Source organism: Triturus cristatus, chromosome 8, assembly GCF_964204655.1.
Source record: "Triturus cristatus chromosome 8, aTriCri1.1, whole genome shotgun sequence".
NCBI classification, from domain to species: domain Eukaryota; kingdom Metazoa; phylum Chordata; class Amphibia; order Caudata; family Salamandridae; genus Triturus; species Triturus cristatus.
In genome coordinates this window covers 453879625-453902136 of record NC_140591.1, presented here as the reverse complement: position 1 = coordinate 453902136, position 22512 = coordinate 453879625, and the positions used below count along the sequence as shown (strand labels likewise).

General features: G+C 47.9%; 1 protein-coding gene across 2 annotated transcripts in view; it reads right to left on the bottom strand.

The window, feature by feature from the left end:
* Window positions 1–22512, bottom strand: part of LOC146802311 (E3 ubiquitin-protein ligase TRIM39-like) — a 139409-nt gene that overhangs the window by 34870 nt on the left and 82027 nt on the right. Inside the window, exon 6 of one of the 2 annotated variants that reach the window (XM_085621881.1) lies at window positions 2853–2879. The exons of the other annotated variant lie outside the window; for it this stretch is intronic. Coding sequence (XP_085478007.1) covers window positions 2853–2879 — 27 coding nt within the window. The remainder of the gene's footprint in view (window positions 1–2852; window positions 2880–22512) is intronic. 2 annotated transcript variants of the gene reach the window in all.

The window sequence follows — 22512 nt, the reverse complement described above, 5'->3', positions numbered from 1 at the left end:
GACCCAACTTGGACCCCACGTTTGTCCATCAAGCTTGCTGATGCTCTTTGCTCATAAAAGTCATACCCATTTTTGCGCATCACCATTTTCAAATGTCACCAGCCGCCACTGTTCAGAGCAGATCTCAAGCACCCTAGTCTTGATGGTCTTAACCCTCCTAAATCTAGTTGCTTACTGCTTTCTGTTGGTTACTCATGCACGCTGGCACATGAGGGCCTTCCAGTAGTGTCTCTGCAGGCAGCGGTTCCAACATGGTGGTGATCTTTAGAGTTCCATTCGGATCTCAAGGGACACAGCTGTGGATGAGAGGTGATGGAGTGTGGAAGACAATCTGATTCAAGGGAAGCCACTCACACCTTCGCAGGCAGTGACAGCAGTCACCACAGTTCCTGCCACTCTAGGGTGGGGAACTCACCTGGAAAATCCAGAGATCAGACGTCTCTCGTCTTCAGAGGAGACCTTCCCATAGCGGTCAGTATGTCCAGATCTTGATGGGCAATACCACCATGATGTGGCACATAAACAAGCAGGGGGGTGTAGTGTCACATCTTCTCTCCTGGGAAGATCTGCGGCTCTGGCCATGGGAGCAGGATCATCACATTTTGTTTGTAGCCAATCACATTGTCGGTGTACTGAATGTTCAAGTGGACAGTCTTGGTGGGCGTCATCATGCCGACCATGAGTGGTGTCTTCACCCAGTGGAAGTCCAATATGTCTTCAGCCTATGGGCCACTCCTCTGATGAATACCTTTGCCACTCTGAACAGTGCACACTGCGCAAAATTCTGATCCCTCCATTATACATTGCAGAGAACACAGGGGATATCATTTCACTTAAAGTGGAACTTTAGCTTCACTACGCATTACCTCCCACAACCTTGATTCTTCAAGCCCTGAGGAAGATCCACCTCTGCCGGGCTCAGGCTATTGTGATAGCCCTTGACTGGCTACAAATGGTTTGGTATGTGGACCTGATGCACTTCTCGCTGTGTGCACCACCCCGTCTCCCCATCCCTTACAGGGTAGACCTCCTCTCGCTGTTGCAGAGCCTCCACCTTCATGCTTGGATGCCTTCTCCTGAAGTGGTGCATGTTATCTTATGTGCCTGCGGATATTCCACCAAAGCGGTATACTCTAGGAGATGGTGTAGGGTTGTTTAAAGGTGCACAGATTACTCAGCAGACCCTCTGCATACCCACTTATCTGACATCTTACGTTTCGCTCTGTCACTAGCATAACAGGGGTGTTCAGTAGGCGCAGTCAAGAGCCACTTGTTGGCCTTTCTCTGACTCCCTGAACAACCATTCCTCTTCAAAGCTCCTATAGTTATGTGGTTTTGAAGGGTCTTACCAACAGGTTTTTTCCAATACCGTTCATAATGCCACTATGGGACCTGAATCTCATTCTTACATTTTTAATGTGTACCATGTTAGAGTGTTTGCACAGTTGCCACTTGTGACTGCTTACTTTCAAAACACAGTTTCGTATTGCCATCACATCTACAAAATGTGTGAGCGTGAATGAGTTGCAGGCATTAAGTGTTAAGCCTCAATCCATTACTTTATTTCCTGACAAGCTGGTTCTCAGAACCAGGGCTGCGTCCTGCCTAAGGTGGTTATGTCTTTTCACCTAGTCCAATCCTAGTGGCGAAACGAAACTTGAGCCCCCCCCTGCAATGTACATGGAGGGGGCCCCCCAAGCCCAGGATCCAGTCAGGATCTCTCAGGCCATAGCCAGGGGGGCCCCCAGGAGCACCCCACACTGCAGGGGCTGCGTGGGCTAATGTTACACCACTAGTCTTTCCATCACCCCGCCAACCTTATTTCCTCCCTCACATCCTACAAAAGACACAGATAGGCTTCGCAGACTAGACCCAAGAGAGAGGTCAGCTTCTACATTGACAGAACCAAGGAGTTCAGAAGTGATGACCAACTGTTTATCTGGTATGTGGGCATGGATAAGGGTAAGGAAGTCTAGAAGAGACCTTTATCACAAGGGACCATTTTATTTGCTACGCCTTGGCTCATAAGGAACCACTGGACGGCACTAGGGCTCACTCCACCAGAATGACATCTTCCATCTCAGCCTGTGCAAGGGAAGTCTTGGTTGCCGAAATCTGCAAGGTGGCAACCTGGGCCTTTCACCACACTTTTGCAAAGCATTACTTGGACTTGTAAGTGCAAAAGGATTTCTTGGTATAGCCACCATGAGCCCAGTTCCAGGTTGTTCTACGGCTTGTGGAATTTATTTTAAAAGGTTTAAGAATCTGCATATAGAAGTATCAATCAGAAGAAAGTTATGTACCTTCGCTAACTATCTTTCTTGTGGAAACTCTGTCTACTTGCACGTTCCTCAACGACTCATCCTCCTAAGATACTTAAAATATGGATGGGAAACTGACATCATCAGTGTGCCAGTGGGGGTGCTTTATAGGTCCAGTGACATCACAATGGACCGCTTTCGGTGCCGAAGTGGAACAGGTATCCCCTGCCGGCGTGGAGAGTCTTGGAAGAATTCCTGGTTCTTCCAAGGTTCTTCCTGGTTCAGACACATGGGATATGCAAAAGGTGAGTAATCTGCAGGTAGATAGAGTATCCACCAGAAAAACCTTAGCGAAGATAGGTAACTTTTTCTTTTAGATAGTTTGCTTCCATCCCAGACAGAGCTGCATCTCTGGCCTTTGATCATTTAGTTAATTATCCCTCTATAAAACACCTCTTAAGCGCTTATTGCCTCACAACGGGTAAGGTGCACGACATAAACGTCAATGCATTACATTACATCCAGTGAATGTTCATAAACTCTGTTCAACATTTCGAGCAAAGCAAGGTACCTCTGTGACAACGTAGTTACCTGCAAATCTCTGCGCATCTTTCCATTCTGGAAAAAATTGGGAAAATTGTGATAATTAGCCTAAAGTAATCATAAATGAAGTGCTCACAGTTATTTAATCATGTTTCTCGAAGTGCTTTACTTTTTCATGTTGTCTATCCTTGAAAAGGCAAAACAATGTTAAAAATGTTTTGGGACATAAAATAACATTTTTGAAAATCGTAATAAAAACAGAAAAGAAATAGGAGGAAAAGACAGAGATCAAAATTAGATACAAGATTTCATAAATTCTGTGTTTTGTGAGTACTGAGGCTTTTCCAGCCTCAGCACTGAGCCCTTTTGTGATGTTTGACGCACATCAACAAAAAGCTTGGTATGCTAAGTTCACCACCTTCCCAGCTTTCAGGAGTGAGCAGGGTTGTAAAAAAAATAAAATCCCACAGTTTTTGCATTCTTCTAAGTGGCACTCTATTTTTGTTTGTTTTTTGTTGCTTTCTACCAATTTTCAGTTGGTGGTGGAAACAGGTGTGAAATATCAATCGTAAACCCGAAAGCTACATCTTTCTGCCCCCACCCCTTCTTTTTTTTAAATTATATTTCAAGGGGTTGTCTTGTCGCCCTCAGGGCCGTTTTGCGGTAACCCTCAAATCCCTCCCACAGGGCAAAAATATTGTTTAGGTAGGCTGACGAGCGGGAGGGGGGCACTCCCTCCACAGTTGCCTTCCCTGGTGCCTAGTGGGCCGAATCCTGCTTTGAAATCATGACCCTGGTGCGATCCCCAACCAGGGATTCACTTGGGAGAATGGTGCTGATTGGTTTCACTTTTGGTTTCACTTTCGCCAGAGTGATGTTACTTGGGAAGTGAGGGAAACTTTAGTTTTTAAAAAAGACTATCCTTGTGATGCAAGTAGGATATTATGGTTGAGTATGGCCCTGAAATTTAGAAAACACAAGGGAAGACTGAAAACACACAACAATCCATCAGGATGAAGAGTGCAGCATTAAAGAACATTTCTTTCAACCATAGGTGAAGGTACAGCTGTGACAGCAAGTATCAGCAACAAATACTGAAGAGGAGTATAACTCCTTAGGGGAATGTACACACTATCCTCACACAATACTGTTTCTAGCACATACGTTTGAAATCGAGACAAGTCACAAATTGAAACCAACAAAAAAATGTGAAGACCAGGAAATTACAAAATTCTCAATGGTTAATTTGCAAAATGAAATGCATTTCCAGACTATACTTTGCAAGCACAGGGCACACAGGCCTCATTAAAAACAACTACACCTGCTTATCCATCATCATTTGCCTACATCAACGTTTCTAAGACTGTGCAGAAGATCACGGTATGAAAACTAAGGCGTAACTGGTTGTGATATTTATACAAGCTTATGGCAAATTGAAGAAATCATAGAAAAAGACAACAATTGATGAAACTGGAATTGTTAAAAAGAACCTATCTGAAGAGTGAGCACATATTGTGACAAGTACAAGGAATCCACTCTAGATGTGTGCTTTCTATTTACAATGACATGGGATGTTTAAGCCTCAACCCATAATAGTTTTTTAGGTCTCGCCTGACCCAGCGCATGCGCTGGTCTGGCGAGACTTTTTGTGAGGGCTCAAAAAAATGCTACCATGGCCAGCCTAGAGCTACAGTGCATGTGCGCGGGCGCACGCTTAGAAGCAGAGGCTGGCAAACCTTGTCATGCTCATTAAGTGCCCGCGATCACTTTCACTTTCGCCCGCAATCACTTTCGCGGCGCCCCTTTGATGTTCTCGTTCAAAGAACATCGAAGAACATGTGTTAATCCTATGCTGCGCTCGTTTGACTTACAATGTGCTTTCTCTTTCCACAAACTTGATGTTTGTGTGCCTTTATTTTGAGATGCTTTTAGTATTACTGTTTTGTGACTTAAAGAACATTAAGGAAATGTTGCTGTGAAACTGGACAACGTTCAAAGTGTTTATTTCTGATCGCAGAGGCTGCTTCATGTCCGTTGCACCATTCAGGGAGTCCTTTAGTTGGCGCTTTCATGAGGACATGATGAGGAAGCTGGACACTTTTAGCACATTCTCTTTACAAGCACAGCATGTTGGCGACTGTTTAATCGATTAGACCTATGTAGCGCTTTAGATCTCAAAGCGCTACGGTTAGTGCAGCAGTTACAACTCATGAAATATGGGGTGCAACTCACAAGGAGGGGGCAGGTTTGAGTGCACATTGGCTGCAATCGAACTCTTAAGATGATGGGCTGTGTGTATCCATTATCAGCACTCAGTCTTCGCTAAGTGATCTTGTTTGTTTTGTTGTTGTGTTAATGCTTAGCTGCGCCCGTTTGACATACATACGGGGGAACATTCTGCTGTGCTGAACAACTGGAGAACTCTGTTAACGCCTGCTACTTGCTACCTGCTTCAGTTACGCCTTGCCGGACCCGCTTCGCGGGTCCCGCTTCGTCCGTTTTGACCTTCCTGGATTGTTTGTTTAGCGCCGTAGTGCTTCCCTGAAGGACTGTGTGTATCTGGGCTGCGAGCGTCCAGGGACTTCATTGACCAGAAGTCCCTGCCTGACCACTAACACACCTGGTCCGCTCTCCCTGATTGACTGCCACGCCCCCTGTTCACGAGGGGGATTTAGGCGCTTGTACCATCGTGTGCCCCGGGAACATTCTGCTGTGCTGAACAACTGGAGAACTCTGTTAACGCCTGCTACTTGCTACCTGCTTCAGTTACGCCTTGCCGGACCCGCTTCGCGGGTCCCGCTTCGTCTGTTTTGACCTTCCTGGATTGTTTGTTTAGCGCCGTAGTGCTTCCCTGAAGGACTGTGTGTATCTGGGCTGCGAGCATCCAGGGACTTCATTGACCAGAAGTCCCTGCCTGACCACTAACACACCTGGTCCGCTCTCCCTGATTGACTGCCACGCCCCCTGTTCACGAGGGGGATTTAGGCGCTTGTACCATCGTGTGCCCCGGGAACATTCTGCTGTGCTGAACAACTGGAGAACTCTGTTAACGCCTGCTACTTGCTACCTGCTTCAGTTACGCCTTGCCGGACCCGCTTCGCGGGTCCCGCTTCGTCCGTTTTGACCTTCCTGGATTGTTTGTTTAGCGCCGTAGTGCTTCCCTGAAGGACTGTGTGTATCTGGGCTGCGAGCGTCCAGGGACTTCATTGACCAGAAGTCCCTGCCTGACCACTAACACACCTGGTCCGCTCTCCCTGATTGACTGCCACACCCCCTGTCCATCACCTTTTCTTTAAATAGAGTGTTTGCCATCCGCGTCGCGGGAGCGTCGCGGGAGCATCGCGGGACTCGGTTGGGTTGGGCCAGGGACCCTGCCTGAAAAATTCTTTTAACTATTCTCGGACATATGAGCAGCTCGGACTATTCAGGGTAATCATAACAATTACTGATTCTTGTGTTCCAGCTGTATTGTTCTCCTTATTCATGCCTGGGAAAAAACAAATCCCAGCTAATAACACCATAGATAATTATCTTATACAAGTTGTGGCAAAAATCAACAACGACAGGAGATCCTCACTGGGATTAGATTCATCTAACCAATTTCTTATGGCCGATAAAGAGTTAGGGGATTCTTCGGTTTTACATAACAGCAGTACCTCTTGTGTGGCTCATGATTCTCTTCACGATATAAATACCACCTTGCCTAGTGGCGTAGTTGCTCTTACTGAAGCCATTAGTGATAGTGAAGGGGTGTCAGTGATATCCACCAATATTGAGTCCCCTATCCCTATTGTAACCCCTGTTCCAGCTCTGAGGGTTACTAGGGGCAAAAGTAAGGTTATCCCAAAACGGGGGGGTTTAAGATCTGGTAGAAATAAAATTGCAACCCCTCCAAGGAAAACATCTGAGGATGAGGAGGATGATCTGTTCAGTGAAGCTTATGTAACCCTCTCCAATGCTCAATTTACTAAACTATGGAGCATGATGGACACAAAAATTAAAGGAATAGTTAAACCTCTGGTTAGTAAAATTGATAAATTAACCGCTGAGGTTAATAGATTAGGAGGTTTACTAGAGAAAACTCTGGTGAAGGCAGGAAACATTACTGAAGTCGCTGTGTCTAGGGTAGAGCCAGTAACGAGTAAAACACTATTTGGCGAAAATAGTGGATCTGATTCTATTCCTGTACCACTGTCTAATGTATCTAGTGGTGCCTCTGGAGTTGTACCCCCTATTTCCACCACTAATAATTCTAATACGGGGAAAGGGTCTTTCGAGCTTGTAGTTGAAGCCTCTCCATTAGTTCTTGTCCTTGCAAATGTTCCCCCTTTGGCATCTGGGGAGGTTGAATCAGTTCCATCTTTATTAAATAAATCTTTATCGTGGCTTACAAACAACATGGTAATATCCCCCTGGGGGAAGCAGCAACTATCTGAAGAACTTGTTAATGCCAGGAGGGTTGAGTGGATTGGTAATAGAGTTAAGAGGCTCAGGGGGGATTGTGTTGTTCTCAACTTCACTGACCCCGAGGTACTATCAAACATCCTGCCTAACATCTTGCCTCCACAGCGAAGGTCAACCTCAATTGTTCCACTGACCCTGGACTTCTTTTATCCTCGGAAAGGAAGAGGTCCGAATCCTAGTATTCTAAGAACCAAATGGAACGTTGTGTCCAATAGGGGTAGTAATGATGTTGGATTTCGTGAGTGGGGTCTAGGTGTGGAAAATAGATTTTCTGCCCTTTCAAACTTGGATGCTTGTGATTGACAACCATTTCACCATTCGTTTGATTCACGCTCTACTGGGGAGCTAGGTCATCTCGTAGGCACTCGACCTGAGATTGTTAATCTTGAGGCCATAGCTGGTTTAATCATTGAAAATGCTAATTACAATGGTATAGACGATATTGTGTCGAATGGGCTCGTCTCTAGCCCTAAACCTGTAATGGCACATGATCTTGGGAATTTATTATCTTGGAATGTGGCTGGGCTATGTTCCAAGCTGGATTGTGGTGATTGGTTTGGGTTCGTTAGCAAGTTCGACGTTTGTATCTTTCAGGAGACATGGGCCTGTGACCCCGTTTTTGCTTTGGGGTACCTAAATTTCCATGTACCAGCTGCTAAGGGCCCTAAAGGGCGCCCGATGGGGGGCCTTACTATATGGGTCAAACAATCCCTAAAGGTTGTAGTAAAATGCGTGGAGATTGGTCAAAAAGATATTCAGCTCATTAGACTCATGAGTAACTTATCCTTATCCATCGATATTTATAATATATATGCCAGAGGTGGAAATGCAGGAAAATCTGTGGTTCTTCTTACCCTGTATAATCTCCTTGAGACACATTCTAGTAGGAAAAATATAATAATTGCAGGGGATCTAAACCGCACGTTTGAACCTCTAGACACTGGTGAAGCTTTCCTAGGTGTAGAGGAAGACAAACAATGGGATATCCCCTTACTAGATACTATCCCAGTAACTCGTTGGACAGAGGATATTTTGGGTCTGAATGCAATGTGCCTCGAACAAGGGTTAAGAGCTCTGAATGGAAGGACAAAGTCAGATAGAATACCAGCTATGACCTTTAACAATGGGAGAAGCAAAAGTCGTATTGACTATATCATTTGTAGCTTTTCCCTTTGGTCAACTGTTAGTGATATGGTTGTAACAGAAATGTTAGAGAGTGACCATAATCCACTATGTGTTACTCACAAATGGTGGTCGTCCGAATCCAATGCTTTTAATCCTCTGGATGATCTCCTACCCCCGCTAATTGTACCAACAAATGATATGCGTAGGCTAAGATGGACAAGTGTTAGGACAGACCAGCAAGCCATAGAAAAAATGGGAGTTGCGACCGATAAGGCTATTATGGCCCTAGAATGTGTGTCAGGGAACATTACGGGTCAAGTCAATACTACCAAAGTACATGAGTTCCTCTTCCAAGAAATTAAAAGTTACTTCTTGAAACCAGTAAATCCAAAGACGACACGTGTTTATAGAGTAGCTAAATGGTATAATCATGATTGCAAGGTGGCACGAATTTCTCTGGGAGTGGCAATTAAGAGTAAAAACCTGGGGGCTATTCGATCTGCCAGAAAGTTTTACAAAATTTGTATTGCCAAGGCGAAAAGAGACTGGGACGAAGCCCATTGGGATAAGTTGAAGTGTGCTAGTGATCGAAAAGATTCTAGATTATTTTGGCATATTGTCAAATGGGGTCAAGAAAGGTCTGAAGAGGCAAGTAATAACAATGTCCCACAGAACGCCTGGATAAATTTCTTTAGTGATCAGTATGCTATTAGGGACCAGATTGTAAATAGTACCTGCCCTATTTATACATTTTCTGAAGACACTGTCTTCACGCAGGGTGAAATTCTGTCGGCCCTTAAAACCGTACACAGTGGACGAGCTCCTGGCATAGACGGGGTCCCAGCGGACGTCTTTTTAAATGACACTGGAAGGTGGTGTAAATATATATACTTGTTAATAAACCACATTGCTAAGGGTGCAGCAATCCCGGTATCATGGCGGGGTGCTGTAATTATTCCTGTGTATAAAAAGGGAGATCGTGCCCAGCCTTGCAACTACCGCCCAATTAGTTTAATTGATACAGTGCAAAAAATTGTTGGGCGAGTGATTGTTAACAGATTGCTCGACTGGGCGGAAGAATATAACATTCTATCTCCCTTCCAGGCTGGGTTTCGCAGGGCTACTAGTACTGTGGATCAAGTTTTTTGGTTCCAGCTGATTCAGTGGAGGACCGTGGTGCTAGGTGGGGGCAGCCTTTATGCGGCTTTTGTCGATTTGCGGGCTGCCTTCGACCTGGTACCAAGGGCGAAACTGTGGGAAGTACTTGTGGCCCTAGGGGTCCCAGGAGTCTTGCTGACTTTGATCATGAGATTACACGAAGGTACCTACGCTAAAATCCAATGGGGTGGATACGGTAATGATACAGCCGAATTTCCTGTTGAGCGTGGGGTTCGGCAAGGGTGCTCAATGGCACCAACTTTGTTCACCCTTTTTATTAACGGCATTGTCCCCCGCATTCAATCACAGGCAGTCGATGCTCCCTCTCTTGCAGGTGTAAAAGTTCCGATTTTAATGTTCGCCGATGACACGTTAATTTTATCCAAAACTCCAAGTGGTCTGCAAAAAGCATTGGCCATATTCGATAAGTTTTGTGGGGACCACGGTCTAGAGGTGAATGCGTCTAAAACAAAACTCATGGTTTTTAACGCGCATAGAAATTTTAAACCTAATATTACCATGAGTGGACGCACTCTCGAGGTTGTAAAATCATTCACATACCTGGGGATCCTCATCTCTAACGATAATAGGTGGAACCAGCATCTAAATATTGCAACATTAAGGCACAAGCAATTAGCTGGCACCATTATTAAGGAGCATAGGAAATCACTGACCAAACTGATCAAACCACCCCTGATCATATATGAGGCAAAAGCAATTGGGTCAGCATTATATGGGGCTGAGCTATGGGGGCACGAAAATTTGCAGGAGCTACAAACCTCTGAGAACAATTTTTTTAGGAAACTAACGGGTACTCCACAGAGTAGTCCGTTATTGCCTTTGAGATATGAGCTCGGCAGGAAATAAATCTCGGAAATGGGCAAACTACGACCGATTTTATATTGGCGTAGGTTATGGACCACACCCGAGCTCTCTCATTATGCGGCTGGGTTCATTGACGTTATTAAAGCAGATTGCTTTAATAGAATTAGATGGTTCAAATCATTAAAATTCGCACTATCTGAACTGGGTCTAAATGGATTATGGTCCGACCCAGCTGGGGCATTATTTCCCAATAAGACAACCCTAAAAAATATTTTTGGGGAAAATGTTGCTAATAGGAGTTTGCTCAGCATCAACTGTGGGTCCATGACTGCTAGTTTTCTTGAGGTTAAATTGTACCCCATATATGAACTGTACTGGGATTATATATCCAAACCTTTGGACAGGAAACTGTTTTTTCAACTAAGGGCGGGCTCTCTTCCTCTTCGTAATTTAACATCTAAGTGGAGGGAAGGAGGCCCAGCTACCTGCCCAGTTTGTGGGGAAGGTAATGAAACTCTTGGTCATTTTTTGTTCTCCTGTAAACTATACTCTACACCAAGGCGAGTTTGGCTGGCACCTATGTGTAGGAATCTGGGTACTAAAAGTAGTATGGTAGCTTTGCGCATTGTCAGATCGACTACCTTAACTTGGATCATAATCGCCACCGCAAAGTATTTGGGGTGGGCGTGGATAATAAGGCAGAGATTGCTAGTACGGTGACTACTCTCTGCCTAGACGTCCAGAGACTGCTAGATTATTGTCTATTCTCTGTTTTAGTGTAATTTATCGTGTCATCTGGAAATGAAATCTTAATGGTTCTTTTTTAGTATAAAGATATTATAATTTGTACTTAACTGTATTTTTAACACCAATGATCTTTATACCCGTGACTATGTATATTTCTTTTTGAAAATTAATTGGTTCTTCTAAAGATATGTGCTTATGTCAATAATGACTATTTAGATTTAATTCTTTTTTATTATATGTTTGTATGTTTGCTTTTATGAGTAATACTCGAATAAAGCACTTTTGACTTGACTTGACTTGACATACAACGTGCTTTCTCTTTCCACAAACTCGATGTTTGTGTTCCTTTATTTTGAGATGCTTTTAGTATTACTGTCACACACACAACCACACACACAGCCACAACCACACACACAACTACAACCACACGCACAACCACACACACAACCACACAACCACACATACACACACAAACACAACCACACACACACAATCACACATACAACCACACACACACAACCACACACACACAACCCCAACCACACACACAACCACATACAACCACACACACAACCACACACACAACCACACCCACAACCACACACACAACCACACACACAACCACACACACAACCACGCACACACAACCACAACCACCCACAACCACACACACACACAACCACACACTCAACACACACAACCACACACACAACACACACAACCACACACACAAACACAACCACACACACAACCACACACACACAACCACACACACAACCACCCACCCACACCCACAACCACACCCACAACCACACCCACAACCACACACACACAACCACACAAACAACCAACAACCACACAAACAAACACAACCACAAACACACACACAACCACACACACTCAACCACATACACACACAACCACATACACACACACAACCACACAAACACACACAACAACACACAACCACACCAAGCTTTGGCGTAGCCAATAGGTCTCACCTTTGGGACCTTATAAGCGTTTAGCCATGCAACAGTTGATGTGGTTGCACCAAGGATATTGTGCTGCATAACTAAATACTTAGAAGGTCCCAAAAGCGAGACCTATTGGCTATGCCAATGCTTGTTTTGCTAGACTTGAGTTCTCATTTCTAGCCCTACAGGCGGCCCTCGAGGTCATCAAAGGCCCTCACCTTAATTTCCCTGACAGAGGGCAACGCAAGGGATTTCCTACTGCATGTTGGGGCCATCGCTTTATTTCGCTGCCATGGCCGTATTGTCCTGCTTGTCACCCGTGAGTGTATCCAGGCGATGATGTAGATGCTAGACAGGGCCAATCAGCATTGTTTTTGCGAGCTAACATGGGTAGGGCGACCATCCCTGTGACTCATCAGTCCAATGTCAGTCGGGCCACAGGCATTAGTTTCCACTGGAGGAAATTCAGTGGTTCTCCCACCTCTGCACGTGAGCAGGGAACGCACAGCACCCACCAAACTCGGGATGCATCCCTCATCCAAAATTATAATCTCACAAACTGAGGAGTAGATTTACAATCCTTTTGCGCAGAGTTAGCGTCACAAAAGTGACGTAAACCAGCACAAAATATTTTTTTCCTAATATACTGCAAAACTTGTTTTGCGCTGGAAAGTACCCTGAAAGTAACGCAAAGCAGCGCGAGCACTGCTTTGCGTTACTTAGAGCCAAGGGGGTTTTACATGGGTGGTACATGAGCGTTCACATCCTACCACCCATTCATTTTGATGCAAAACCCTACCTATAGACAATTGTAGACAGGTTTTAGCGCCAAAAGTTAATGCCACTTCAAAGGAGGCGTTAACAGGAGAAAAGTTTTGATTTCTACTTTCTTTTCCGACTTAGCATGTGTGCTGCTCTGTGCAGCACACATACAACGTGAGAAAAGTGTTGAAACTTGTCTAGGCAAAGTATTTTGTACAGGAAGGGTACCGTTCCTGTACAAAACCTATGATAGACTCAGGCACGCTCCCTACCACTATGGCACCAAGGTGTGTGCCTGGCGCACAGCACTAAAATCAGTGCCGGCACTAGGGAGAGAGGAGGACAGAGCCATATCTCTGTGAATATGACACTCTCCTTCTCCCTCTTTGTCACGCAATGGAACGTAGCGCAGGCTCTTTGGGGGCTGCACTGTGTTGCGTGCCTTTTTTGAAAATCTGGCCCAGTGACTATTACAGCAGAAGTCTGATTGGTCTACATACAATAAACACAGTAATCCAAAATATATGCCAGTGGCGGCTGGTAACATCTGAAATTGGTGTGGCGTAACAGTGTGGGCCAATGGAATGTATGGCGAGCGAGCTTAGAGAGGTAAGCGAGCGAGCCCGACATCTATAAGGGGATTTGGAGGGGTTTTGCCCCAGGAAAATGTTTGAAAAAAGAGTGGTAAAATGGTGCATTTTCAAGCAAATCTGAGAAAGCAAGAAGATTAATAAAGCCATTGTGAAACTGTGGCTATGACATCAATAAAGAGAATCTGGGTGGCATTACTTGAACAGCAGACACTGTGGTGCTTTGGACGTTCATTCCAAAGGCCCCATGTTCTTGTCGGTACCTGCACATTGAGGAAGGTAGGGCTGTGATACCGAGGCAAAGGCTAAGCTAGAACATCTGAAGGCTAGTAGGGCTGGAGGAAAGGCAATCACATGTCAGGCTTGTGTCCCTGAATGGCCAGCATGGCTGTGACAGTGGCAGTCACTTGTCAGGTTGATTGACCCTGAAAGGCTGGGCAGGGGGCGACAGAGTGTCAGTCACATGTCTGACTGGTGCCTCCAACAGACCAGCTGGACTGGGTGTGTCAGCCGCTTAGTGCCTTTAAAAGGTCAGCAAGGCTGGGTCAGTGTTCGTCACTTGTCAGGTTGATCATCTGAAAGGTTAGCAGGGTGTGACAGTGTCAGTCAGGTGTTTGACTTGTGCCTTAATGAGCAGCTGGACTGGGGTGGTGTCACTCACGTCAGACCGGTGCTTTTCAATGGTCAGCAGGGCTGGGGCAGGAATGTATGACGTTACAACACATACATTTACAATGCATGCCTTTACAACGCAGTTTTTACATCGCAACATCCTTTACAATGTATTATTTTATATTGCATGCCATTACATCGCATTTTCAGAAACTACCTTTACAACGCATACCATTACAATGCATACCATTACATCGCATTTAAGGCAAGTGTTGGATAGTATGGGGTAATAATTACAATTCTAACTCCAGTGAGTGCAATAGTAGGGTAAGTGTTGGATGGTGTAGGGGTAAAGATTACTATTGTAACTCCAGTGAGTGCAAAATTAGGGTAAGTGTTGGATAGTGTAGGGGTAAAAATTACTATTTTAACTCCAGTGAGTGCAACAGTAGGGTATGTGTTGGATAGTGTAAGGGTACTATGCGTTGTAATGGTATACATTGTAATGACTTGCAATGTAATGCCTGCGTTGTAGTGACATGCGTTGTAATGACATGCGTTGTAGTGACTTGCAATATAATGGCTGCGTTGTAATGACATGCGATGTAAAGGATGTTGCGATGTAATTACTGCTATGTAAAGGTAGTGCGATGTAATGACTGCGTTGTAAAGGTTGTTTTTCCTGGGGCAGTGTCAGTTCAATGTCAGGCCCTGCATTGTGAAGAACTGTGCTAGGAGGAGATATCTGCCCAGCCCTGGCAGAGGAGGGAATTGCACCAGTGTGTGTGTGTGTGTGTGTGTGCAGAGGGCAAGGTTCATTCACAGGTCCATGTGAGGGACACTCTGCATAGGTGTTTCGGTTTCAGTACACAGCAAGTGTCTCAGGCCCACCAAAAGGCAAGAGGCTGTCGCAGGGTCTTCACGAGACAGTGTCTGCCGAGGCTCCCAACTGGGTGCAAGGAACTGAGTCACATCGGCTGGACATAATAGGCTGGCAGCAGAATCTTAATGGGACTCACAGTAGTGCATGCTGGGACTGTCAGCAGAGTACAGGACACTCAGCCACATCCACTGGAGACAAGAGACTGCTAGCAGCTGCAGCATCTGACTGAGTCTCTCAGCAGGAAACAAGATAGAAGAGACCGTCATAACCATCTGCAGCAGGCTGCTAGCAGGAGCCTGACAGCGCCATCTGCATGACACTCTCGGAAATATCTGGAAGGAGAGAGTGCAGCATCTGCATGAGACTCGCAGCAGGAGGCGGGGAACTGAGCGACACTGCTGAAGAGCGTATGTTTCTCGGCGCGTGTGTGTTGTTTCTCTCTCTCTCTAAGATTTGTACGCGAAGCAGATCTTCACTGGATGTTATTTTATTCCATATTCGGGTGATTTACAACAACTCTTTGCAGTGCACTGCACAGTGTTAAAATCGTACTTCTGGGCACAGATATTTCTCAGTGCATTTATTAAAAGCTCATCAGCTATTGCTTCCATAGCTGAAAAGTTTTCAATTTGCTTATGTGGGACATTTCCGGTGTGTTTACGTGTAACATGTCAACTTTTGTGTGCAACACTTTGAGTGACAGCTTACTGGTAATAGATCTGAGCGGTAATGTCAACGCATGAGATAGATTTCACAAATGATCCTGCTTTACACAATATAATTTGCCAGAGACAACCTTAAACCAGCTGCAGTGCTCCTTAAGCACGTGTGGAAGTTCAGTAACCTGCTTCCCATTTCTAAGTGGATCATCCTGGAAACAATAGTGATTTAGGCTTGAGTGCATATTCTGTTATGCCTGTTTAATTTTAGAATGGGAACTGTTATGAGATGTGGAGTGGGATGCTGCAAGAGACTGGGGCAGTGTGTTGCATGTGTGCAGTCAGAGATGTAATACAACATGATGTGGCCCCTTGCAAAGGTGCTGTTGGGCCCTGAGACTCCTATATCTCCAAGAAATGTATTGGCCCTACAGTGAATAGGGACTCCCTGAAACGTGAGCTCACATTTTCGCCCCGGAGCCTGTGTTACGCCCCTGCATGTGTCCTCTGCGCACCATGAACACGATGACTAGGAGGGGAGAGCGGTGGTACAAAAGATACAATATGCATCAAAGTTTCTGAACCTTGTTTGCCCAATGAAGAGGAAGGGGATCACATGCTGTGAAACAGCACCAAAGCAGCAGGTGACCTGCTACACTCCAGCGCATGTAATGCACCAAGATTTAGCCCCATAAAAGCAAAATGAATAAATGAGATTGAGCCCTGCATGCCTAATGGTAAGTCTGCTCCTCGTGCAACTACATGTTCCGGATTGCTAAGCCGTTTTAGTTAAAAGGCCAGGGCTGGTCAAAGGTTTCAGATAAACAACACAAGATCACTTGGTGATTATACGCACAACCATCGCACCCCACCTACGGAAAACTATCAACTCCTCCTTCGAGACAGCGACATACCCAGAGAGCTGGAAGCACGCCGAGATCAAAGCTCTACTGAAGAAACCTAAGGCGGACCCCAACGACCTCAAGAACTTCCGACCCATCTCCCTGCTCCCCTTCCCGGCGAAAGTCACAGAAAAGATTGTCAACAGCCAACTGTCCCGCTACCTCGAAGACAACAACATCCTGGACCCATCACAGTCAGGATTCCGCAGCAACCACAGCACAGAAACTGCCCTCATCGCCGCCACCGATGACATCAGGATCCTGCTGGACAAAGGAGAAACTGCCGCCCTCATCCTCCTGGACCTCTCGGCAGCGTTCGACACAGTCTGCCATCGCACCCTAACAGCCCGCCTCCATGACGCCGGAATCCAAGAAAAGGCCCTGGACTGGACCACATCCTTCCTCACCGGACGAACCCAGAGCGTCCACCTCCCACCATTCTGCTCCAAAGCCTCCGATATCACCTGCGGCGTCCCTCAGGGATCCTCCCTCAGCCCGACGCTGTTCAACGTCTACATGGCTCCCCTCGCCCGTGTCGCACGACAACACAGCCTCAACATCATCTCTTACGCAGACGACACACAGCTAATCATCTCCCTCACAGGGGACCCATGCACCGCCAAAATCAACCTCCACAGGGGAATGAAGGCCGTCGCCGAGTGGATGAAGGAGAGCAGACTGAAGCTGAACTCCGACAAGACGGAGGTCCTCATCCTCGGCTCCTCCCCCTCCGCCTGGGATGACACCTGGTGGCCAACATCGCTAGGAACAGCCCCCGAGCCCACCAACCACGCACGCAACCTGGGGATCCTCCTAGACTCCGCCCTCAACATGACCAAGCAAGTCAACGCTGTCTCCTCATCCTGCTTCAATACCCTCCGTATGCTCCGCAGAATCTTCAAATGTATCCCCACAGACACCAGAAAGACCGTCACCCACGCCCTCGTCACCAGCAAACTGGACTACGGAAACGCCCTCAACGCAGGAACCACCATCAAGCTCCAGAAACGAATCCAGAACGCCGCAGCACGCCTGATCCTGGACGTCCCCAGACGCAGCCACATCACCCCCACCTGAAAGACCTGCACTGGCTCCCCGTCAACAAGAGGATCACCTTCAAACTCCTCATCCATGCTCACAAAGCCCTCCACAACACCGGACCGGAATACCTCAACCACCGACTCAACTTCCACATCCCCACCCGCAACCTCCGCTCCGCCATCCAAGCCCTCGCCACAGTTCCCCGCACCCGGAAAACCACCGCCGGCGGCAGATCCTTCTCCTACCTCACCGCCAAAACCTGGAACACTCTCCCCACCATCCTACGACAGACCCGAGACCTACCAGCTTTCAGAGGACTCCTCAAGACCTGGCTATTCGATCAGTAGCCTCCCCTCCCAGCTCCTTGAGACCTTCACGGGTATGTAGCGCGCTTTACAAATGGTATTGTTGTTGTTGTTGTTGTTGTATGTCTCTGCCATCCCATTCCATCACACTGTTAATGTTAATATGTTAATGTTAATAAAGCTTATAAAGCACACTGTTACCCTAAGGTGTCCTGGCACTGGGAGCTGCCTACTTGGTTACTGAAAGGAATGACTGATTTAGGAAAAAAGCCAGGTTTTCAGCCCCCTTCAAAACGAAAGGAGCTCAGTTGCACTTCTGAGGTGGAGGGTAAGGCCGTTGCAGGCCTTTGCGGCACAACAGAAGAAACTCCTGCCCCCCAACTGGCTGTTTTGACCTGTGGAATTTTTATTTGTTTTGCCTCGGCCGAGCGCAGTGCTCTGCCGGGAACATACCATTGAAGGTGTTGTCTCATGTAAGCAGGGCCAGATCCTTTAAGGGCCTTAAAGACCGTACAAAGGGCCTTAAATTCCACGCGTTGTTTCACCGGAAGCCAGTGGAGGTTCCGAAGTCCTTTCTTCACCGAAACAAACCTTGGGGTGCCCAAAAGGACACTGTTTGCTGCATTTTGCACGACCTGTAGTCGGTTAAGATGTCTTTTTTGGATGTTAAGATAAAGGCATCTACAGTAATCAAGTCGAGACAAAATAAGGCAACACTAAATAAATATATCCTGACAGAAAGTAGATTGATGGAGATCACCTAGTTTGAGGTCTGAAAGGTTTATGAAAGTTATTGAGTCTTTTGAATGTTCGCACAAAGACATATATATGGTCTAATAAAGGGCCACAAGCCATTTTCCTTTCTCAAATCTGTGTCTCACATGTATGTTCAGGCACATAATGTAATGGGAAACACACATATGCAAATGGTATATGCATGAAAAAGTGTGAGTGAAAATGTACACAAGGATGGAAATAACAAGCAAAAATCTGAATTGTCCTGGTAAGAATTCATAAACTCCCTGGCTAGGATAGAACATGAGAGCAAACATTGGCCTTGGCAAAACAAGGATCTTCTCTGGAAAAAGAGAGTAGAAAGGCAGGACTGGCCATGGAAAATGATGAACTCTTTTGGGAAGCTGAACTAGTCTGCGAAGGACAGAGAACTCTGTGGAAGGGAAGTGAGAAGCAGGGCTGTGCTGGGCAGGCCTGCTAAACTCTCAGGAATCGCTTAATGAGTGCTGTTTGGAAATAGAGAGCCCGGCACAGTAAGTAACACATCACATCTAAAGCCAGCTCAGCTTGCTCAGCCAAGCAAGGCACAGCTCATGTCAGACGGATCAAGAAAATAAACCAGAGCACTGCACCCAGTTCCACCCAATCAAGAACACAACTCCTGCCTCCCCTTCCACTTCTCTCAGTACCCCAGCCTCCTTCCTGCACTGATGCTCTCAGCCACCCATCCCTATTTCATACCTTTTGGGAGGGGGGGAGGGGGGTGGGTGTGCGGGCCTCATGCCAGCCATTTTGTGTTCGGCTTGTTTATTTGTAGCCCAAATGGAGCCCAAGCATATATGCTTTGAGGTACTGCTCCCAGCCACCATTTTAGGATTGGTGACCTGGTGGCTGGGAGCTTTGGCTTAATTAGTTTTTTGGTAGTTTTTGGAAGTTGTTGGAGCAGTTTTGGTATGCGATTTCTGATGGCGGGAGAGGATTATCGTGTTTAAGAAGCCCTCCGGCTCCTGAGCGAGGCGGGCCGGATGGACTTAGTGATTGGGGATGTGACTGGGCCGGCACGCCCGGTGCGGCAGGCCTCAGCGGGCGTAGCAGCGGTGGTGGCTGCCTGCACGTCTCCCAAACGCCCCCGGATGTCTCTGGTGAGTGAGCGGGGCCGCCCGCGTTTCAAGAAGGCAGCCCCGGTGGTTAATTTGCAGCCCGGGGGGGGGGGAGAATGTCAGGGGAGGCGAGCGGTTTGGAGCGCGGGGGGCGGGAAGGCCTCTGCGGGGAAGAGTTTTGTGTCCCCGGCATCTGTGGAGCCGTTTTCGGCGCAGGAGTTCATGGAGCGAGGTTTTTCTGCCCCCACGGTGAGAGGTAAGCGCAGGGGAGGGCGGGGCGGCAAGGGGCGTTCTGCCTCTTTGTCCATTACCCCTGTTTCTGAGGCGGCGGGGGAGGGCGGGGGGTGGGGCCCAGGTGTTTCTTTTATCGAGAGAGCGTCACAAATGAGCGGTCTGGTAGTGGGCGGGGAGTGTCAGGTTCCGTCCGCACGCCCGCCTGTAACTGTGGAGCGGGAATGTGGTGCCAGCGGTGTGGGAGGTGGGATGTCTATCGGCACTCTTTTGGCAGCATTTTCCTCTGCGGGGGTTTATACCACAGAGCGCAGGGGCGAGGAGGAGCGATGTATGGCAGGGGTGGAGGAAGTTGATTATAGGGATACCTCCAGTCCCCTGCTTTTCTCACCGCCCTATTCTTTGGGAGGCGAGCCGGTCTCTGTAGGTGGAAGCTCGGTGGGGGGTGGGGAATGGACCCAGGTAGGAGGGTGGGGAGGCCTCCAAAGTTTTGGTCCCAGGCAGGATTCGTTGGCTCTTAAGGCGGGCCCTCAGCTAAGCGGGGAGGGGTTGGGGGCCCCCGGGGGGGGCGGTGGGAACGTGGTTTGGGGGGCAGGGGACAGGGGAAGTAGTATGGGGTTGGAGGGCGTGCCTTTGGCCGATCTGGATCTGGCTGTGGGGGGGCATGGCCTGGGAGGGCTTGGATATGTTTCCTTCTTGGGCGGAAGGGGTGCGGGGCCTTGGCGGCGGAGAACAAGTTGATTTTCATGGGCCCCTGAGGCATGGGGCGGGCGCGGACGTTGGTGGAAGAGTGGGCTAGGGGAAGGGCTCCAAGGGGTTTCAGGAGTACAGTGGGGGGGGAGTGGGAGCCGGGTTTAGGGTCATTCTGCGGCGGTGGTGCAGGCAATGTTGGAGTGGAGTGGGGAAGAGGAGGGGGGATTCCCCCCCTTGGTAAGTAGGGGCAGATCAGGGCATGCAGGGCAGGACAGAGGTAGGCGGGCTGGGGATTTTTCTTTGGGTCTGCAGGGGAGCACGGTGTTTAGTAGAAGTGAGGGACCCAGCACATCAGTCCAAACTTTTTCTTCACAGGGCAGGAAGCGTTTCAGTACTGCAGACTCGGTAGGGCGGGGTGCGGCCCAATTACGCCGAGGAGAAGGGAGGGTGGAGCCTGGCGCGGCACATTCCGTACCGATGGGGGATCCCGACATGGCCAGCGCACGAAGGTCCAGCACGACCTTGCTGGCCCCAACGACAAGTAGGACGCGGTGGTCAGCATGGCCCGTGGAGAGCGATTTTCAGAGTGGTCAACGCCCGGGGGAGTATCAGCGTGTACAGTCGGCTCCCCCGCCAGGAGTATATACTGGGGCCGTTAGGGCCGGTACAGGTTATGTTGGTCCGGTACAGGTCATATTGGTCATATAAGGCCCGTGGTGTAGATGTTGCTTTGGATGCAATGCAGATGGAGGAGCCTATTGTGCTTGACTATGATGAGGATAGCCCCGAGGAAGGGGAATTGCGGAATAATGAGGACGGGGGTGGCCTTCACATGTGTCTCCTAGTATTTTGCAGGCACCGGAGACGGTGCAGCATAGAATGGCAGTGGCGGTGGGAACCGGAAGAGAGCACGGCCCCTCGGACGGTGGATCGCGCAGAGAGAGTGGCATGGCGGCCGACGCCCGGATGGGCAGCCTTATTAGAGCCAGGTGAGATTGGTGGAACACGGGCCAAACCAAAAATGGTGTCTGTGGGGACGGGGAGAGGGGGGGATTGTTGGACGGTTGACTACATAGAGGTAAATATGTTACAGATAGGGGGGTGGGAACAGGAGACGTGGGGGGAACAGGGGGTACTAAGGTGGAGAGCGGGACGAATACTGAGGCAACCGGGGCGGGTAAGGAGCCTTTAGAGAGTAAGGAGTTAAAAATTAAAAAGCTGCCCTATATGGGTGTGACAAAGCCCTTGGGTGCTCATTTATTGCTAGCGACCAAGGAACGTATTTGGAAAGGTGAGTATGTGGAAATGCTGAAGCTACTTCACAGGGAGGTACGGTCAAAAGAGGGCTCTAAGGAGGAGGAGTATGAGTTAGCTAAGCGGCATGAAGGTGCCGTTAACCATCGAAAACTGGACAGCAGTATTTTTGATCTATGCCAGCGTTTATTGCAAAAAGTTTACAGAGCGCTGAGTTGCCATTTTTAAATATATGTATGTAATTTGAAAGGCTCAGATCATGGGGGGTGGTTACACATGGGCTCAATATGATGAGGAGTTCAGGGCCCGTATGGCTTGGGACCCGGAGGCGAAGTGGGGTGAGTTGGACACTGATTTATGGCAGCATATGATGGGAGCATCGGCTGGAGGTAAGACCATATTCACAGCTCGCGGGTCACCTTTGGTATACCGGCCCTTTCAGGGAAAACCCACCCAGGGAGGGGTGGGGAGCACAGCCGCTACTCAAACCGGGACCGGGTGTGCTGGGACTTTATTAAAGGCCTGTGCATGAGGGAGTACTGCAAGTTCCGAAACGAGTGTTCTAAGTGCGGAAAGAGACATCCCCTGGTCAACTGTTGGGGAGTTAAACCACAGGGAAGCCAGCAATGGCAGCAGGCAGGTGCCAAC